The sequence below is a fragment of the Malania oleifera genome, chromosome 10, assembly GCF_029873635.1.
Source record: "Malania oleifera isolate guangnan ecotype guangnan chromosome 10, ASM2987363v1, whole genome shotgun sequence".
Taxonomy (NCBI): Eukaryota; Viridiplantae; Streptophyta; class Magnoliopsida; order Santalales; family Ximeniaceae; genus Malania; species Malania oleifera.
Genome location: NC_080426.1, coordinates 88,708,519 through 88,729,672, shown reverse-complemented (window position 1 = coordinate 88,729,672; position 21,154 = coordinate 88,708,519). Strand labels below are relative to the sequence as shown.

Here is a 21,154-nt window from a genome sequence, read left to right as displayed (position 1 = left end):
TTTGATGATCATTTTTTATTTCTTGGGAATTTTCATTTTGTTCATCATTTAACTTAAGTTGCTCAAGTTCCCTCTCAATTTTCATGGTAGTTACTTGATCATCCTCGTCAACTATTTCTTTGGGTGCATTAGGGTTAGTTTCATGAAAAACAACATGTCTTGATTCTTGAATAATTTGAGTCCTTCTATTAAATACTATGTAAGCTTTACTGTTCATTGCATACCCTAGAAAGATCCCTTCATTAGATTTTAAATCAAATTTGGCTAAGTGATCTCTATCATTTAGAATGAAGCATTTGCATCCAAAAACCTAGAAGTGTGAGATGTTAGGTTTTCTACCCTTCCAAATCTCACATGGGGCTTTTCCTATCTTGGATTTAATGATGACACAGTTGCTAACATAGCAAGCCGTACTAACTGCTTTAGCCCAAAAATATTTTGGAAGTTTATGTTCGTTGAGCATTGTCGTAGCCATTTCTTGGAGCGTTCAGTTCTTCCTTTCAACTACTCTATTTTGCTGTGGAGTTTTAGGTGCGGAGAAATTGTGTGAGTAACCATTTTCTTTACAAAAGTATTCTAACTCTTGGTTTCTAAATTTCCTTCCCCTATCACTCCTAATATGAACAATGGGCATACCTTTTTCATTTTGTACTTTACCACTGAAGTGAATAAAAGCACTGCATGTGTCACTTTTGTTTGCTAAAAAGATAACCCAGGAAAATCTAGAGAAGTCATCAACAATAACAAATGCATACAATTTTTCGGTTATGTTTGTAACATTATTTGGCCCAAATAGATCAAGGTGAATTAACTCTAATGGTCTTGATGTGGAAATCACTTTCTTAGTTTTAAATGATGATTTATTTTGTTTTCCATATTGGCAAGCGTCACATACTTTGTCTTTGATATAGTTATCTTTAGGTAAGCCATTGACTAACTCTTTAGAAGATAGTTTATGCAAAAGGTCCATGCTAGCGTGACCAAACCTCCTATGCCATAGCCAACTAGACTCACTTGTTACAGCCAAACATTTTACATCACACAAATTTATATCATTAAATTCAATGGTATATACGTTTGATTCCCGCTTGCCCACTAATATAGTGTTTTCATGTAAGTCATTTATTGAACATTGTGTGGATTGAAATAAAACATTTAGTCCTTTATCACATAGCTAACTAATACTCAATAAATTTTGCTTAAGCGTACCTACAAGAGCAACATTTTCAATGGTGAAAGAGGAGTTACCTATTTTACCTTTACCTATGATTCTTCCTTTGGCATTGTCTCCGAATGTCACGAGCCCTTCTTTCTTGTAGATGAGTGAAAGAAATTTGTTGGCGTCCCCCGTCATATGTCTTGAGCACCGACTATCAAGAATCCAATTGTTTTTCATCATGGAGGTCTTCAAGCAAACCTGCAGAGAGAATTAGGTGATTTGTTTTGGTACCCAATTTTCCTTGGGTCCTATGGGGTTAGTGTTCTTGACCACCCATACATATTTCTTTCATTTTCCTCTGTTTCCTCTAAAAGGACAAGTGAAGCGTACATGACCCTTTCTCTCACAATATAAACAAGTTTTATTAGCATGCAAAGGGTTTGGTTTGGGTGTCGGATTTTTTTGAGGAAATGAGTTCCTTTTGGAACATAAATTTGTAATACCAATAGATTCAGATGATGAAAAACCATAGCATAAACCTTCTTTGAAAATCCCAAAACTTTGGGCCCCAAGTATTTTGTCAAGATTTTCCCTTCCATTTGTAAACTTGTAAATAGTCATGCTTTGGTCCTTTATTTTCTTTTTCAAAGACAAGTTTTCTTCAACACTTTCATTGATTTGGTTTTTCAACTTTTCAATTTTATTTTAAAAAAACTCATGATCTAATTGAGAACTTTTACTTAGCTCTTCAATTTATGCATTCAAAGATGCATTTTCTTCCTTTAAAGTGGAACAGATACATACTTCTTTTCTCTTGAATTTTGAATGAGTTTATTCAAGATGTTTATTTCTTCTTTTAGTGGTAATTAATTCATTATATAGTTTTCTACAAGTATCTTCTAATTTATCATATGAGGGAGTTTATTTGTCATCGGAAATTACCTCATCTTGCTCATCCGCCATGAAGAAAAAGTTGGCAACTTCTTCTTTGTTTTCTTCGTCAATAGAAAGTCCATCGAGCTTGTTCCATTTGGTTGCATTCATGGTTTTGTATTTTCTTATCCCCTTGCTGATTATTCCCTTTGTTTTTGACTAAGGGATATTCGACCATCCAATGACCGGGCTTCTTACAGTTGTAGCACCGCATACTCGATTCTCCCTTATTCTTTTGCTTACGCTTCTTGTTTAGAAAGAAACTTCTTATTCTTGTGGTGATGAGAGCAACTTCTTCCTCATTGTTACACTCTTCTTCTTCTTCGATAATTTCCCTCTTGTTTTTTGTCTTTAGAGCCATGTACATTGTCCTTTTGGGCTTTTCTACTTCAGCAGAGGCGTCCTTCTTCTTGATCTCATAAGTCATGAGAGACCCAATGAGCTCATTGAGAGTGACCTTAGAAAGGTCTTTTGCTTCTTCAATCACCATAGACTTCGCGTGCCACGAATTTGGTAATGAATGAAGAACTTTCTGCACATTATCCTCTATAGAATATTCCTTACCAAGTGTTTTCAGTCCATTTGTTATATGTATAAAACGTGTAAACATGGAATTAATCGACTCACCTTCCTCCATTTTAAACATTTCATATTCTTTGACTAACATATAAATTTTTTATTTTTTCACGTGAGTTGTACCTTCATATGGTACCTGGAGCTTCTCCCATATTTCCTTTGCTGTGTTGCATCCGCATATTTGGTTGTATTCTTCATCGTTCACACCAAAATAAAGAAAGTTTTTCGTTTTGAAGTTTAGTTGTGCCAGCTTTGCATCGAATTCTGGGAGTTTCCCAATCGATATGATCTAACCTTCATCGTCCTTGAATACGTAGTTTCCTTTGGTGATTACGTTCCACATTTTGCAGTCATATGATTGGATGAACATTGAAATACAGTCTTTCCATTTCAGAGAGTTGACACCACAGAATTTGGGTGGATGGTCAATGGATTGTCCTTGGGCAAACATATCCACCATTTGATTTTTGCATCTGGATATTACTCCGAAGGTTTAGCGATTGACGCTCTGATACCACTTGTTGGCCCAAGAGTGCGTATAGAGGGGGTGAATAGATGTCTTTCGTGGATATAAAACTTTTTCTACAATCACAAAAATAACTTGGTAAGATACAAGAGTATTATATAACAATTTATATTCAAGGCAAATAATAACAAGCAAACAATATGAAAGAGAAAGGATAAGAAAAGCTTAACATGACAATATTAACGTGGTTCGGCACCAAGCCTCCATCCATGCCTTGAGACCAAATCAAGGAATCCCCAAATCCACTAAGAAATCCTCCTTCATCGGTGGAGAATTGTTTACAATCTCGGGTACACAACCCAGCTGCTCATCAAGAGCTACAACAAGTTACTCACCAAGAGTTACCTTACCAATGCTCATAAAGAACACCCCCCCCCCCCAAAATACAATGATTTAAAGCAATAAGATATAACAACAAAATGCCCCTTCTTGAGCAGATAATACAAATCAACACCTCACACTACTCTTTTTGTGAATGTTATGTAAGATAAAAGTAAACAGCAAGAGAGTATATGTGACGACCCGAATAATAATAATAATAGTATTTAAATAATAAAGAGGAAGGGAAATGGAAACAGTAAAAGAAGGAGGCAATCAACTTCGTCGACAAACGCGAGGGGATTCATCAGGGTAAATTATTAGGGCCTTTTCAACAAACACAGGGGATTCGTCGACAAGGGTATAAGAGGGTCTCGTCAACGAAGCTTGGCTTCGTCGACGAGAAGATACTAAGAGAGGATTTTGGGGAAGTCTAAAATTCATCAACGAAGGTTCAGGTTCGTTGATGAACTTTCTATAGGACTCATCGACGAGGTGACGTGTCACATCGACAAATTCAATCCTATAAATAACCCAAAACCTGGATTAAACACAAAAATTAAGAAATCTCTCACTCTTTCTCTCTCCCTCTTCAGTTTCTCTCTTCTCTATCTTCAATTCCGGCTCCGTTGCAAGCTGGATCAACGATCTGAGGTCACCATGACACTCTTGGAGAAGTTCTCTACATATCTACCGGAGCGGATCGTCGGTGGAACTCCGTTGAAAATCATCCCTGAGTTGATGTAAGGCTTTTTATGCCGAATTTGGTCTTATTGTTGTTATAGGAAATCATATTCGCGTGAAAATATCAAATTTTAGTACTGAGAGTTTTCGTTTCTAGCGTGTTGAATAGGAAATCCTACGGTTGTGAGATCAGAATTTACAGGGGCTTTTCTCAGTAGCCAGGTAACGGAATAAACTAAAGCAGTTATTTTCCATGCAAATTATTATTATGTGTGAGTAAATTTATTTTCAGAAAAGCATGTATTATATCTGTATATTACAAAGGAAATGCACGTTTAGGAAAATACTGCTATTATGTTTAAATGTATATGTATGTATGAGATGCTAGAAATTATGATTTTTAGAGTATAATGTATGGCTTTATACAGCAATTGTGTGGCATGAATATTACTTTACGTGAAAAGTATTACGATATGACTTTGTTACGAATGAAGCATGTTTTCAAGAATATGAAATGTCAAAGTACAAAATGATGTTGAAAATACATGATAATTGATTTATTATTCAGAATGATATGTATGAGATATTTGGCGTAAGGTCGTGATTTAGTCGACGCGAGGCCGTGTTTTACGTATAATTTCGGCGCGAGGCCGTATTTATGAAATGTTCGGCGCAAGGCAGTATTTATGAAATGTTTGGCACGAGGCCATATTTGTGAAACTATAGAAATGCTATCAATATATTTATATCAAACGGTATATTATCATGTATTATATGTTATCAAAACCCGGATGTTAGTTTAGTTCAGTTCAGGAGCACGGTACCATAGCTTATAGATCAGATATCTATGATCAGATTGGTGCTAACCAGCCCACGAGGGAGTGGAAGATGGATAATCGATGTGGCTTTCAGTGTAAAGTGTAGACGTCCACTTGGTAGTTTGGACCAGGGTGTGCAGGCCCATCATACTTACAGACATTTTTGACTCGGGAATGGTTGGCCAACCATTGTCGGGTCCCGTCTTCGGGCTGCACAAACCGTCATGGGGAGTAATACATGACATCAGCTAACTATTCATCCTAGGTATGTTTTCAGTCTTATTAGCTATAACAGACATTTCATGATCAGTATGAATTATTATAAAATATGAAAGTATATGATTATTCCACCATGTAATGATGTATGTTTTTATATATGTGAAATGTACTGAGTACGTATAACTGTAATAAATATTCATGTAGCCACACAGTTGTATTTAGTTTATTTTCCCTTACTAAGAAGTATCTCACCCCCGAACTTAATTAATTTTTCAGGAGACCCTGAGAGACCGACGGGTCGTGGCTACTGTTGAGTTTATTAAATTACCACGGTATGAGGGTAAGTGTTGTACTAGGATCAGGAGATTTTGTTGTATGATCCTAGGTTTATTTTGGCATTTTTGGAGATTGTATATAAACACAGTATTATGGGATTATAGTAGACTCTGATATTATATATTTAATGGTTTTGAGATTGTGATCTATATTTACTGCTGCTTAGATTTCCGCTATGATTGATAAGTGTCCCCGTTACCCTCGGGTTTGGGTTGACTATTCTATTAGTATATTTTATTTTATATTTAGATAAATAGGTCATTACAGTTTGGTATCAGAGCCTAGGATACTAGGCTCTGTAGACTCTAAAGTGCAGCAGTAATAATACCAGAGTATAGGATAAAAGGATTTGAGGTCTGTTTTTTTAGTCTAGATGCAATACTTTCGTGGTGGTTTGTGTGATTTTCCTAGGGTGACGATTTCAGGAAAGTCATGGTAAACTATCGTTGGGTTGGGTATCTAGGTTACAGGATTGAACCTTGAATTAAGATCAGGAGAGATGAATTAATTAGGAGAATATATTATATGAGTTGGATGATATGTATAGAGAAGGGGGTTCTAAGTTAAGTTACTTGTTTTTCAAGATGGACCCTGGTGGCAGTAGTGCCCATGCTAGTGGGAATGAGGGTGCCGTCCAGCACTACAAGCAGTGATTCGAATGCAGTCTTACGCAACGTGGCACAGTAGGCTATGGCAGAAATTGTCAAGAGTTCGAGGGAACAGGGTGGTCCATCGGCAGGTCATGGTAGCTCGATAGAGAAATTCATAAAGATGAATCATCCAACTTTCTCAGGGGGAACAGATCTTGCAATCATGAAAAACTAGGTGCAGGAGATCGAGAAAATATTTGCAGTGCTGCAGTGTTAAGAGAAGCAGAGGGTGCTGTTTGCCACTTATAAACTGACTAGGGAGGCTGAGAGATGGTGGTCGGCAGTGAGATTATTAGAGCAGCAAAGGATAGTACCTATGGAGATGACATAGGAGCAGTTTAAGGAGACATTCTTCGACAGGTATTTTCCAGCCTCGTCTAAGGAAGTTAAGATTGAGGAATTCCTGAATCTGAAGCAAGGACAGCAGACCGTACAACAGTACATGGCGAGGTTTATCGAATTATCTCACTTCGCCCCATACATCATATTAGATGAAGTGAAGAAGGTACCGCAGTTTGAGAAAGGCCTGAGGAGAAAAATTTATAAGCAGGTGTCGATTCTGAAGTTGTAGGATTTTGCTGAGCTAGTGGATAGAGCCACTATAGCGGAGATTGGGGAATGGTTGGAGGCTGAGGAGCAGAGGCAAAAGAAGAGATCCGCACCTTCTAGTTCCCAGTAGGGAGTCAGCCGTGGTTCATGGAAAAGAGGTGGCTATTATAGAGATCGGAGATTGGTGACTAGAAATCACGGTTTTCAGGGTGTGCAGCCATCTCCATCTTGCTCGTCTTGCTGGTAGAGAGATCTGGGGAGTGTCATGTCGGGTGAGGTGTTTGCTATAGGTGCGGGGAGTCAGGACATATGATGAGGGAGTGTCCGGCATAGATTGGTGCTACTCTTGCTCTTATGCCTGCTCAAGGAGGCTACCAGGCGCCACATGGAGGCCAACAGCAAAATATGACCCCAACCAGGGTTTTTGCTTTGACGTCGGGCGATGCTGAGGCAGTCGGTGATGTGGTGACAGGTACGGTTAATATGTTTTCATTTAAAGTTATTGCACTTTTTGATTCTGGTGCCACACACTCGTTTGTGTCCTTGGGGTGTGTTAAATTGTGTGGGGTTGAAACACAATCATTAGATGTCGGGTTATTAGTGGCTACACCAACCAGGTCAGCTGTGAGATGTAGTAGGATGCTTCATGGTTGTCCAGATGATGTTCAAAGGAGAATTTTATCTACTGACTTGGTGGTGCTAGATATGCACAGGTTTGACATCATTTTCGGTATGGATTGGCTAGCAGCTAATTTTGTTATTATAAACTGTTGTGCCAGAGAAGTGATATTCAGACCTCCAGGGAAACTAGAATTCAAATTTATAAGGTCATGAATGCAATCTTAACCTCAGATGGTCTCAGCTGTTCAGGCGAGGAGACTGCTCTAGAGTGGCTGTCAGGGATTTGTGGCTTTTGTGAAGGAATGGTCAGGAAATGAATTGAAGCCTATCAATACACCTGTGGTGAAAGAATTTACAGATGTGTTCCCATATGAATTACTAGGTCTGCTGCCTGATCATGAGGTGGATTTCTCTATTGATCTACTTCCAAGTACAACGTCGATTTTTAAAGCACCGTACGGAATGGCACCAACAGAGTTGGCAGAACTAAAAGATCAGTTGCAGAATTTGCTTGATAAGGGCTTCATACGACCTAGTGTATCTCTGTGGGGAGCTCTAGTGATGTTTGTGAAGAAGACGGACGGGTCTATAAGGATTTGTATAGATTACAGGGAGATTAATAAAGTGACAATCAAGAACAAGTATCCTCTATCCCGTATCGATGACTTGTTTGATCAGCTCCAGGGTACATGGGTATATACTCTAAGATCAACCTCAGGTCGTGTTATCATCAAGTAAAGGTGAGAGCAGAAGATGTATTGAAGACAACTTTCAGGACCAGATATGAGCATTATGAGTTTCTTGCCATTTGGTCTGACGAATGCTTCTGCGATATTTATAGATTTGATGAATAGGATTTTCCATCCATATTTAGATCAGTTTGTTGTTGTTTTTATTGATGATGTACTGGTCTATTCGAGGAGCTATGAGGAGCATAAGATACATTTGAGGCAGGTTTTGCCGATGCTCAGGGAGAAGAAGTTGTATGCAAAGTTCAACAAATGCGACTTCTGGCTCGAGAAAATTGTGTTTTTGGGGCATGTAATCTCAGGAGACAGAATTTTTGTGGATCCTAGCAAGATTGAGGCGGTAGTGAATTGGGCTAGACCAATGAACGTACAGGAAATCAGGAGTTTCTTGGGGTTAGCCAGATATTACCGTCGTTTTGTCGAGGGGTTCTCAACTTTATTAGGGCCTCTGACACGATTGACTAGGAAGAATGCCAGATTTGAATGGGATGATAGCTGTGAGTAGAGTTTTTAGGAACTGATGCAGAGGCTAGTCACAGCGCCAGTACTGATCATCCTATTAGGGGGTAAGGGGTATACTATCTATAGTGATGCGTCCTTGAAGGGACTTGGCTGTGTATTGATGCAGCATGGCAGGGTGGTGACATATGCATCAAGACAGTTGAAAGACTATGAAAAGAACTACCCTACCCATAATCTTGAATTTGCTGCAGTGATACACGCATTGAAAATTTGGAGGCATTACTTGTACGGCGAGCAGTGTGAAATTTTCTCCGACCACAAGAGCTTGAAGTATTTCTTCACTCAAAATGAATTAAATATGAGGCAGAGAAGGTGGTTAGAATTGATTAAGGATTTTGATTGTACTATCAGTTACCACCTAGGGAAAGCAAACGTGGTAGGTAATCCACTAAGCAGGAAATCTAGGGAATTAGCATTGGCAGCTATGGAGATCCAGCGTCCGATTATAATGGATTTAGAGAGATTCAACATTGATTGATTGAGAGTAATACTGCAATATGTATCGCTAGTTAAGTGGTATAGCCTAATCTACAGGAAAGGATTAAAGCTACCTAGAAAGAAGACCCAAAATTAGTATAGGTGATGGACAGAGTGCAGACTGGTCAAGGTGAGGAATTCTGTATTTCAGAGGGCAAAACTTTACGGTTCCATTCCAAATTGTGTGTTCCTACTGATGCTAACATTAGGAAGACTATTTTGGAGGAGGCTCACAGATCTTTGTATACAGTTCATCCCAGTAGTACGAAAATGTATAGGGATCTGTGAGAGTTTTATTGGTGGAGTGGTATGAAGAGAGAGATTGACGAGTATGTAGCCCAGTGCTTGACGTGCCAGCAGGTAAAAGCTAAGCACTAGAGACCAGTGGGTCAGTTGCAGCCGTTATTTATCCTAGAGTGGAAGTGGGACAATATATCCATGGACTTCGTTTCAGGGCTGCCGTCGACATCGCATTGCCAGAATGCGATTTGGGTGATAGTAGACCAGTTGACTAAGACCACCCATTTTCTCCCTATCAAGATCAGCTATCCCCTCAGCTGTTTGGCAGAGATTTACGTCTAGAAGATAGTTCATTCTTATGGGGTGCTAGTATCTATAGTGTAAGATCAAAACCCGCGTTTCACGTCACGGTTCTGGAGAAGCTTGCAGGAAGCTTTAAGGTCTCAACTATCTTTTAGCATGGCATTCCATCTTCAGTCAGACGAGCAGACTGAGATGACAATACAGATACTAGAAGACATGCTCTGAGCATGTGTATTATATTTTGGGGTTAGTTGGACTCAATTCATGCCGCTGGTGGAATTTGCGTATAATAACAGTTTTCAGGCTAGCATTGGTATAGCACCGTTTAAGGCTTTGTACTGTAGGAGATGTCGATCCCCTTTGTATTGGGATGAGATGGGTGAGCGGCGAGTTGTGGGGCTAGAGCTAGTACAACAGGCGTATGATAAAGTTCGGATTATCAAGGATAGAATCAGTGCAGCTTAAAGTCGACAGAAGAGTTATGTCGATAATCACCGCAGGAATTTGGAGTTCGATGTGGGTGATCATGTATTTTTGAAGATAGCTCCTTTAAAAGGGGTTATGAGGTTGGTAGAAAGGGTAAACTTAGCCCTAAATTTATCGCTCCATTTGAGATTTTAAAGAAAGTGGGGTTAGTGGCCTACAAGCTAGCTTTGCCACCTACACTATCCAAGATTCACGACGTATTCCGCGTATCCATATTGAGGAAATACGTCCCAAAACCTTCCCATATTATCAGTTATGGTGAGTTAGAGCTCAGTGATTCGCTAGTTTACAAGGAGGTGCCAGTGCAGATTCTGGATAGAAAGGAATAGGAACTACGTAATAAGAAAATTCCTTTGTTAAAGGTTTTATGGAAGAATCATGCAATATAATAGGCTTCTTGGGAGCTCAAGGAGCAGATCAGACAAAAGTACCCACAATTGTTCCAAAAATCTTAGATGTAACTAGAAAATGTAAGTAAATATGTAGTGTTTCTTTTACAGGTACATGTAATTCTTTAGTTAGTAAGTGGTATTTTAGTTTTGGGGGGATTTTATTTTGTTATATGTAATCTCTCAGGACTTGAAATGTAACCACGATATTCCTCCGCCATAAGTGACGGCAAGTAATAAAATAAGTAGACCATTTTTCCTAATAAGGGATGATGAATTATATGAATAGTAAATTTCGAGGACGAAATTTTATAAGGAGGGGAGAATGTGACGACCTGAATAATAATAATGGTATTTAAATAAGAAAGAGAAAGGGAAATGGAAATAGTAACAGAAGGAGGCAAGCGTTCGTCGATGAAATTACACTTTGGGAATATTAACCAAGGGAAATTATCAATGCCTCGTCGACGAACACAGGAGATTCGTCGACGAGGGTATAAGAGGGTCTCGTTGATGAAGCCAAGTTTCGTCAACGATAAGATACTAAGAAAGGATTTTGGGGAAGTCTGAAATTCGTTAACGAAGGTGTAGATTCGTCAACGAACTTTTTACAGGACTCGTCGACGAGGTGACGTGTCTCGTTGACAAATCCAGTCCTATAAATAACCCAAAACCTAGAATTAAATGCAAAAATTAAGAAATCTCTCACTTTCTCTCTCCCCCTTCGGTTTCTCTCTCCTCTCTCTTCGACTCTGGCTCCGTCGCTCCCCGGATCAATGATCTGAGGCCACCACGACACTCTTGGAGAAGTTCTCTGCATATCTACCAGAGTTGATCATTGATGGAACTCCGTTGAAAATCATCCCTGAGTTGAGGTAAGGCTTTTTATGCCAAATGTGGTCTTACTTTAGTTTTAGGAAATGATATTCACGTGAAAATACTGAAGTTTAGTACTAAGAGTTTTCGTTTTCAGGGTATTGAATAGGAAATCCTACGGGTGTGAGACCAGAGTTTATAAAGGCTTTTCTTAGTAGTCAGGTAAGGGAATAAACTAAAGCAGTTATTTTCCATGCAAATTATTATTAAGTATGAGTAAATTTATTTTCAGGAAAGTATGTATTATATCTGTATATTACAAAGGAAATGCAAATTCAGGAAAATACTGCTATCATGTTGGAAAGTATATATATGTATGAGATGTCAGAAATTATGATTTTTAGAGTACTATGTATGGCTTTATACAGCAATTGTGTGGCATGAATATTACTTTACGTGAAAAGTATTACGATATGACTTTGTTGTGAATGAAGCATGTTTTCAAGAATATGAAATGTTACAGTACAAAATGATGTTGAAAATACATGATAATTGATTTATTATTCAGAATGATATGTATGAGATATTTGGCACAAGGTCGTGATTGATAGTCGGCACGAGGCCATGTTTTACGTATAATTTCGGCACGAGACTGTATTTATGAAATGTTTGGCACGATGCGGTATTTATGAAATGTTTGGCACGAGACCATATTTGTGAAACTATAGAAATGCTATCAATCTATTTATGCCAAACACTATATTATCATGTATATTATGTTATTAGAACCCATATGTTAGCTTAGTTTAGTTCAGTTCAGGAGCACGGTACCGTAGCTTATAGATCAGATATCTATGATCATATTGGTGCTAACCACCCCACGAGAGGGTGGGAGATGGATAGTCGATGTGGCTTTCAGTGTAGAGTGTAGACGCCCACCTGGCAGTCCGGACCAGGGTGTGGTGGGCCCATCATACTTACAGACATTTTTGACTCGGTAGTGGTCGGCCAACCATTGTCCGGTCCCGCCTTCGGGCTGCACAACCCGTCATAGGGAGTAATACATGACATCAGCTAACTATTCATCATAGGTATATTTTCAACATTATTAGCTATAACAGACATTTCATGATCAGTATAATTTATTAGAAAATATGAAAGTATATGATTATTCCACCATGTTACGATGTATGTTTTTAGATATATGAAATGTACTGAGTATGTATAACTGTAATAAATATTCATGTTGCCACACAGTTGTATTTAGCTTATTTTCCCTTACTGAGAAGTGTCTCACCCCCGAACTTAATTAATTTTTCAGGAGACCCTAAGAGACCGGCAGGTCATGGCCACCGTTGAGTTTATTAAGTTACCCCGCTAGGAGAGTAAGTGTTGTACTAGGATTAGAAGATTTTGTTGTATGATCCTAGGTTTATTTTGGCATTTTTGGAGATTGTATATAAATACAGTATTATGGGATTATAGTAGACTTTGGTATTATATATTTTATGGTTTTGAGATTATGATTTATATTTACTATTGCTTAGATTTCCGCTGTGATTGACAGGTGTCCCCGTTACCCCCAGGTTCAGGTTGACTATTCTATTTAGTATGTTTTATTTTATATTTAGATAAGAAGGTCATTACAGTATGAGCAAAGATGAACCCTAGAATTGAATGCTCAATGAATATGCTTAACAACCAAGTGCTCAACTAACTTGAAATGAATGAACAAGATTCATATTAAATGGCAAAGGGACGAGCAGCTCCCTGGAGAGCCGTTGGGCATTAATGGAGAAAAGACAATTTGAAAAATAGCCGTTACTGTGCATTAAATGTTGTCTGCAACCCGACACTCGTTGATGATTTCATGATTTCGTCGACGAGTCTTACACATGCATACGTCAATGAAACCCATGTGTTCATCGACGAGTCTTCTATGCTGAATTCAAATAGGTCTCAGATTCTGTTCGTCATTGATTCCCCTATGTACGTCGATGAGCCACCACTGTACCTTCATCGTCGAATCCCCAATATTCGTCAACGAGCCACCACTATACCTTTATCGCCGAATCCCCTGTATTCGTCGAACGAGTCTGCTCTGAGATTTTAGGTAGTCTCAATATCTCTTTGTTGATGATTCCCCTGTGTATATCGATGACTCCCTTCATGTGTTTGTCGACAAATCCCCTATATTCGTCGACGAGCCCCTTTGTTTTACTTATATAAGGACCTACATGGATATGGACAAGTTCAAACACAGTTTTTGTTCAAGTTAAAGTCTTATCTTGTCCAGAATTAATTTTTACCAATTTTAAGATGTCTTGGTTTGATAGAATACGTTTGAAAGCCATTTTGACATCTTATGTAGTTTAAGAGACTCGATATGCATGTGTGAACTCTGAAATACATGTTCTAACCTATTATGAACTATATGCATATGTGATTTGCTCGTTTCTTGCAAGATACTCTTGACCATACCATATGCACAGGAGTTACAATGTCAATCCTACACACACAACTCAACACATATATGCAATGTAAAAATCATAAGTGCTTTGCTTGAGTGGTTGAGTTCCAGATGTGCCATATGTTGGACTTTATTCATGGTCATTTGCTCTTTGCTTGTTCGATACATGTTTGGCCCTTATGCTTACATTGGAATTTTCCTGTATATCTGAATTGAACTTGATGAAAAATGTTATCATACTCAAGAACCACTAATGGGTTGTTGTCATCAAAATAAGCTGGAAAGAGTGCCCTTAGCCACTAGGGCTAACAAAGGATATGATTATTGAAATGATGAATATGATTTTACTAAATATTCAGGCATATGGAAATAGTAAATATGAATTATTATATGCATGTTTTGGAAAATTAGGTATATTTTTCCCAAGTAGTTATTATATTATGAATTACTACTCAAAATTTGTGTGGCATGAGTAGGGTTATTTTACAGTACAAATCAGCATGTAGAATATTTTATGACGATACATAACAAGTATGATTTTATACAAAATTATTATAAGATATGTTTAAATAGATATATGATATAACAGTTTCAAACAGATATATGATATAACAGCTGTAGACAGATATATGATATAATAGTTTCAGACATATATATATATATATATATATATATATATATATATATATATTTATTTATTTATTTATTTATTATAACAGTTCAGCTGGCTATATGTCGAGATCAATATGATATAACAGTTCAGCCGGCTATATGTCGAGATTAGTATGATATAACAGTTCAACTGACTATATGTCGAGATTAGTATGATATAGCAGTTCAACTGGCTTTATGCCGAGTACAGAAATAAGATAAGACAGATTTTATACAAAATTATAAAAATGAGATCAAGATATAGATTTATTAGATATGAACAGTATTATATGTTATCAAAACCCCGATGGACTAGTATGATTCAGATTCAGAGCACGGTATCGTAACTAGCTTGCTAGATCAAATAGTATAACCCCTCTGTGTGCCGACCCGAGAAGTGTTGCGACGAGTAGGACGAGCGGACCAAGTTGGGTGTTTAGCCGACAGTACAACCACACTATTCAGAAAGTGTTGCGTCGAGTAAGAAACTCCCTTTGTACCGACCCCAGAAGTGTTGCGGCGAGTAGGATGGGCATACCAGTTTGGGTGGGCAATCGTGCATAGTCATGTTATGTTTGAGGCTGATTAGCCTTGAAGTGTTGCGATGAGTAGGAAACCCATTATGTACGGACCCCAAAAGTGTTGCGGCAAGTAGGATGGGTGGACCAGTTTGGGTGGTCAATCATGTAACACCCCAACCTGGGTCTGCCAGGGAACACTGCGTCTCTCCTCCTCCACCTGGACCAGACAACAGGGGGTAGGCCTTATTAGACTAATAACTGGCCCCACAAACCAACACGTGTCATTTTCAGTGTGTTTTGTCCTCACTGACACATTTCCTGAGAAAACTTCCTAGGTGGTCACCCATCCTAAGATTGCTCCAAGCCAAGCACGCTTAATCGTGGAGTTCTTATGGGAAAGCTCCCGAAAATAAAGGTGCATCTTGTTGATATGGATAGTAACATCTAATCTTTTAAGTCTTTCATCCATCTAGTATCACATTCTCCCCTACTTATAAAATGCAACGTCCTCGTTGCGAACCCACATTTCCAAACTTAGGCGATGTAAATCTCATCACACTTCCGGTTGGGTGTTGGCTCTGATACCACACTGTGACGACCTACTTAATTTTCACATTTTTTTTTCTGAATAAAATCAATATCATAAATCCCAACTCAGTAGATCATAATCCACCTGGACCCATGGTACCAGGGATACATCAAAACACATAACGGAAGCCTAAGCAGCAGAAAACATATGATCACAATATAATAAATTCAAAACATCCATCACATTACTATAAGTACCAGAGTCACTACAACCATTGTATTCCAGTATATACATCACAAAAAAAGCAAAATCTAGGGACACTTCCCACAGAATCCAACTGTCCCTACTAAAACTTACCCTTCAAAAAGGGCAGACAACAGCTCTAGATCAGCGGGGCTTTTCCCGCTCTCCTATCAAGGACTCCTGAAAAGTTTATAAAATTTTGGGGTGAGACACCTCTTAGTAAGGGAAATAAACTAATACTAGTGTGTGGCAACATGAGTATTCCGTGTTCTACATATACCATACATAACACATTCGATAACCACTTTGTCAAATTTGGGAAAACATAGATATCATCAAAACATGGTAGAACATACTACATTTTCATAAACATATTTCATCTCATATAATAATAATAGCATAAAAAAATTTCTAGTAGGTTAGCTGGCTGTTGTCATGTATTACCCCCATATGACTGGGTTGTGTGGCTTGAAGGCGGGACCTAACAATGGTTGGCCGACCACTGCCAAGTCAAAAGTACAGTTTGTAAGTCTAATGGGTCTGCCTGACCTGGTCCGTACACCAAGGACGATCACACACTTCTTAAAAACCACATCAACCTTTCAATCTCATGCCACTCCGTACAGCGTCGTTAACACAAATATCATGATCACGAAGGCCATGGACACATAGCAACGGTACCGTGCAAGTGCTAGCCTAGACCAAGCCAACCAGGTTCTGATACCATATAACATATGTTGCAACTGTGATACATTGATATTTCATATCATTAATTTTCACATCAATCATATCATTTTGCATATATACATATATCATGAAAATCATCGCCTTGTATGCCGGTATTACACATTTTATCATAACTCAGCTTGTACGTCGGCAAATCATAGCACAGCCTGTACGCTGGCAAATCACATCATAGCACGACCCGTACGCTGACAAACATATCATAGCACAGCCCGTACGCTGGCAAATCACATCATAGCACAGCCCGTACGCTAGCAAATCACATCATAGCACGGCACGTACGCCGACAAACATATATAAAAATCTAGGCCCATACGCTAGTTTTCCCATTATAAAAATCTGTATCATAATCCCATTCCAGAAAGCAGTATTTCATAACATTTTATACTCATGCCACACTGAACAGATTTTACGCATATTTAACATACCATTATTTTAACCGTATTTTCCCAAATATAAATCATACATATAAACATACTTACGTTCTAGAAATCAAATGTTATATATATATATATATATATACATACATTTTCTTAAAAAGAACTAGCTTAGTTTATCCCCTTACCTGACTACTGAGAAAGCCCCCAAAATATTCTAGTCTAACACCCGAAGGATTTCCTGGCCAATACCCTGAAAACGAAAACTCCCAGTATTAAACTTCAGTATTTCCACATGTATATCATTTCCTATAATTATCGCAAGACCAAATTTGGCTTAAAAAGTCTTACCTCAACTCAGGGATGATTTCCAACTTACTTTCACCAACGATCCGCTCCGATAGATTTAGAGAGAACTTCCCCAGGAGCGTCGTGGTGGCTTCGGATTGTCGATCTGGCGTAAATTTAGCCCGAAATCGACGAAAAAGAGAGAGAACCGAAGAGGAGAGAGAGAAAAAAAGAGTTAGCTTAATTGGGAAGTTAAAAATCCGGATTTTGATATTTATAAAGCAGAGAATTCGTCGACGAGCCACGTCATTCGTTGACGAATCCTTTAATAATTTCGTTTTGATATTTATAAAGCAGAGAATTCGTCGACGAGCCACGTCATTCGTTGACGAATCCTTTAATAATTTCGTCGACGAAATTCAGTCCTCGTCAACGAAATTCAGTCGGCTCAAAACCTCTCTCAGTATTTCCTCGTCAACGAATCCCCTATATTCGTCGACGAATTCTCTTATACCCTCGTCGACGAATCCCCTATATTCATCGACAAATTCTCTTATTACCTCGTCGACAAATCACCTGTATTCGTCGATGAAGCCCTAATGATTCCCTCAGTTATTCCTTTCAAAGTGCAATTCACGTTCGTCGACAAAGTCGACTTCCCCCTTTTGTTACTGTTTTCCATTTCCCTTCCTCTTTATTATTTAAATTTCATTTTTATTTGGGTTGTCACCTTATCGGACTAATGACTGGCCCCACAAACCAACACGTGTTCTTTTCAGTGTGCTTTGTCCTCACTCACACACTTCCTAAGAAAACTTCCCAAGTGGTCACCTATCCCAAGATTGCTCTAAGTCAAGCACGCTTAACCATGGAGTTCTTATGGGAAAGCTCCCGAAAAGAAAGGTGCACCTTGTTGATATAGATTGTAACATCTAATATTTTAAGTCTTTCATCCATGGGTATCACAAATCGTGTGTACTCATGTTATGTTTGAGGCCGATTAGCCCCAAAGTGTTACGGCAAGTAAGAAACTCATTGTGTACCGATCCTAGAAGTATTGCAGCGAGTAGGATGGGCGGACCAATTTGGGTGGACAATCATGTGTAGTCATGTTATATTTGAGGCCAATTAGCCCCAAAGTGTTGCAGCGAGTAGGAAACCCATTGTGTACTGACCTCATAAGTGTTGCAGCAAGTAGGATGGCCAGACCAGATTGGATGGGCAATCGTGCGTAGTTATGTTGTGTTTGACTTAACCTAGTAGACCTGTCATGGTTAAGTCCAGCACTCGAGTCGCACAACCTAATCACGCAGGGTTAATTTATGATAGTATGTCAGTACCATTAGGGAAGAAAGAAAAGAAATTATACTATGAATATATTTATGCAAATTTATGAAAACAGGTTTATTTATTAAGTTAAAGTATATTTGAGTAGAAGATAAATATATTTTCCATTATAGGTGGGAGTTACAGTTAAATGTAGTTTTTTTACTGTTAAATTAATAATTATATTTATATATATATATATATATATATATATATTACCCATGCTAAGAACTAATTTGTCACATGCTGATAATAATTTATTTTTTCTTACTAAGAGGTGTTTCATCCCAATAATATTTTAACATTTCAGGAAATACCAGAAATCAAACTTATGAGATTTCGGGGTGAGTCTAGATAGTGTTTGATTTTGAAGTAAATATTGGTGAGATGCATGTATGTAGTTATGTTTTAGTTTACTATGAGTTATATAACATTTTGAGGAGATATGTATTTTATTATGGTGATTTTAGAACTCTGGTATTGTATTTGGAATATTATGTATATGATTCCGCTACATGGTTAGATATATGTGATGAATAGGTTAGCCCAGTACCACTTGAGGTCCGGGATATTATAGTTGGTATCCGAGTTTTATATATAGGGAAAAAAACAAATAATATGTAGCAGGATTTTCGATTCATTACACCCAGAAAAAATTCTAAGCAAAAGCTTTAAGGTTTTATTTTCATAGTAAAATTTGGGTAAAAAAATCAATTAATTATTTTATATTATATATTAATAAAAATTTGACATCATCTATCATTTTATTATACTACCAGCTTTTTTTTTTATATGCGCATAACTAATTATATTCCTATAAATAATAACTATTTCATTAGATATAGTCCATGCAAGAGACATTCAATTAAGTATTTAATAATTTGGTTTTTTGCAAGGAGTGAGAAAATGAAAATTCATACAATAATTTGAATCATAGCTGGCAAATTGGGTTCAGTCGAATAACATGTAATTTATGACTTGTTCGATACACTAAAATAAAATAAAAAATTGTATTATGAACATATAAAAATATAACAATTAATTTTATTTTATGTTACTCAGGACTAGCAAACATTAGATTTGAAATTGTTATGTTTAGCTTGTGAAATAGAATAAGATCAAAATAAAATGAAATGAAAAATTAAATAAAATATAATAAAATCAAGTGATAAATTCAATTACATTCCACTTATTCTATTCCATTCTTATCTACCAATTATATGGTAAGAAGAGTTGATTGCTTTGTTTTTTCTATCACTTGCTAATGTACTTCCACTATACCCAAACCAACCATATTCCTATTTCCTGAAATTGAAAAAAGAGTTATAAGTGTTAAGCCCATCTCCCCCCCCCGCCCCCCCTTTTTCTTTTTTTTTTCCTATTGTAATTTTATTATTTTAATCATATGTTTATCAAATTATCTGATTTAAAGATGAAAATTAACATTTTTAATTAAAATTTTAATTTATATTAATTTTCTAAATATTAACCAAACAAGTTGCGGTTTCTACTTTTTTGTTTTTATTTATGATTTTTAATTTTTATTTTTAGTTTTCATTTCTTTTTTGACAGTCACAACAAACGACCCCTTAACTACTTATCAATTGGAAACTCTCATATCAGAAACTCACAAAGTTACATTAGTAGATTAATTACATTTCCGGATAAGTTTGCCCAGCTACTAAATTTTGGAATCTCAAATGCTCCGAAACACCAATTGCAGCCACATGCCACTAGGTTATAAAATATTAGATGGGGGCAACAATAGGAGCTGGAGGAACAGAGTTTTGAATAGGTGAGCAATCCCACCCACCTTTCTCGATGTGAGATACGGTGAAATGCTTGGGAGCCCAAGTTTCACCATTTGACTCCCTCTCTCTCAAGAGCTTTCTTTCTCTCTCCTCAATTGCTTTCTTTGCTTCTCTTGCCTTCTCCCAGTCCTTGCTCAGGATGCCTCGGTTCACCTCACCCCAGACGACTACTGATTCACTTGGCCACACTCCCTGCATTGACAAACCTCAAAATCAATTCAAGCCTGACCAAGAAACAAGAAGTTATGCCAAAGTTGTTTAATTTAGATAATTAGAAACAACAGGACAGTATTTTCATAATTTTCAAGATGTTTCCTTTCATGGTGTAGTTATTTATTCACATAATTCACAAACATTGTTTTGAAAATTCATAGTTTGGGCCCTTGGTCTCGTTTCTGACAATTCAGAAAAATAACCACGTTGAGGATTTCATGCTCTAGAGAAACTATACAGTTATTTCAATCTGTAGATGCATATAGTTAAATAGATTGCATGACACTGGGCGGTCCCCAAACTGAAAAGAATATAATTGATTTAGATGTAGGCCGATCTTTGCTCACAGATTCTCAATACAATGTATATATGCATAGTAATATACATTGAACCATGATGCTAGATTACCTCTGGATCCTTAACTGTAGGAGTTTTTAATCCTGAAATAACTTCTTTTGCATTGTGTAAGACCTTCAGTTCCCCATCACTGACACGTTTCATTGTAACAATTCTGCATATTGAAAAACAATAATAGAATATATAATTACATTCATACATTAAACAGATGCATGACCAATGTCAAAATAAACATCTTTGTTTCAAATTTACA

General features: G+C 37.4%; 1 protein-coding gene across 2 annotated transcripts in view; it reads right to left on the bottom strand.

Moving 5' to 3' along the window:
* Positions 1-20,114: 20,114 nt before the first annotated feature.
* LOC131166358 (oxysterol-binding protein-related protein 4C-like) overlaps positions 20,115-21,154 on the bottom strand; it is a 42,614-nt gene continuing 41,574 nt past the window's right edge. For both annotated transcript variants that reach the window (XM_058124834.1, XM_058124833.1), the window contains exons 7-8: positions 20,953-21,055; positions 20,115-20,523 (exon numbers count right to left, since the gene is read on the bottom strand). In XM_058124834.1, coding sequence (XP_057980817.1) covers positions 20,269-20,523; positions 20,953-21,055 — 358 coding nt within the window. In that variant the 3' untranslated portion in view covers positions 20,115-20,268. The remainder of the gene's footprint in view (positions 20,524-20,952; positions 21,056-21,154) is intronic.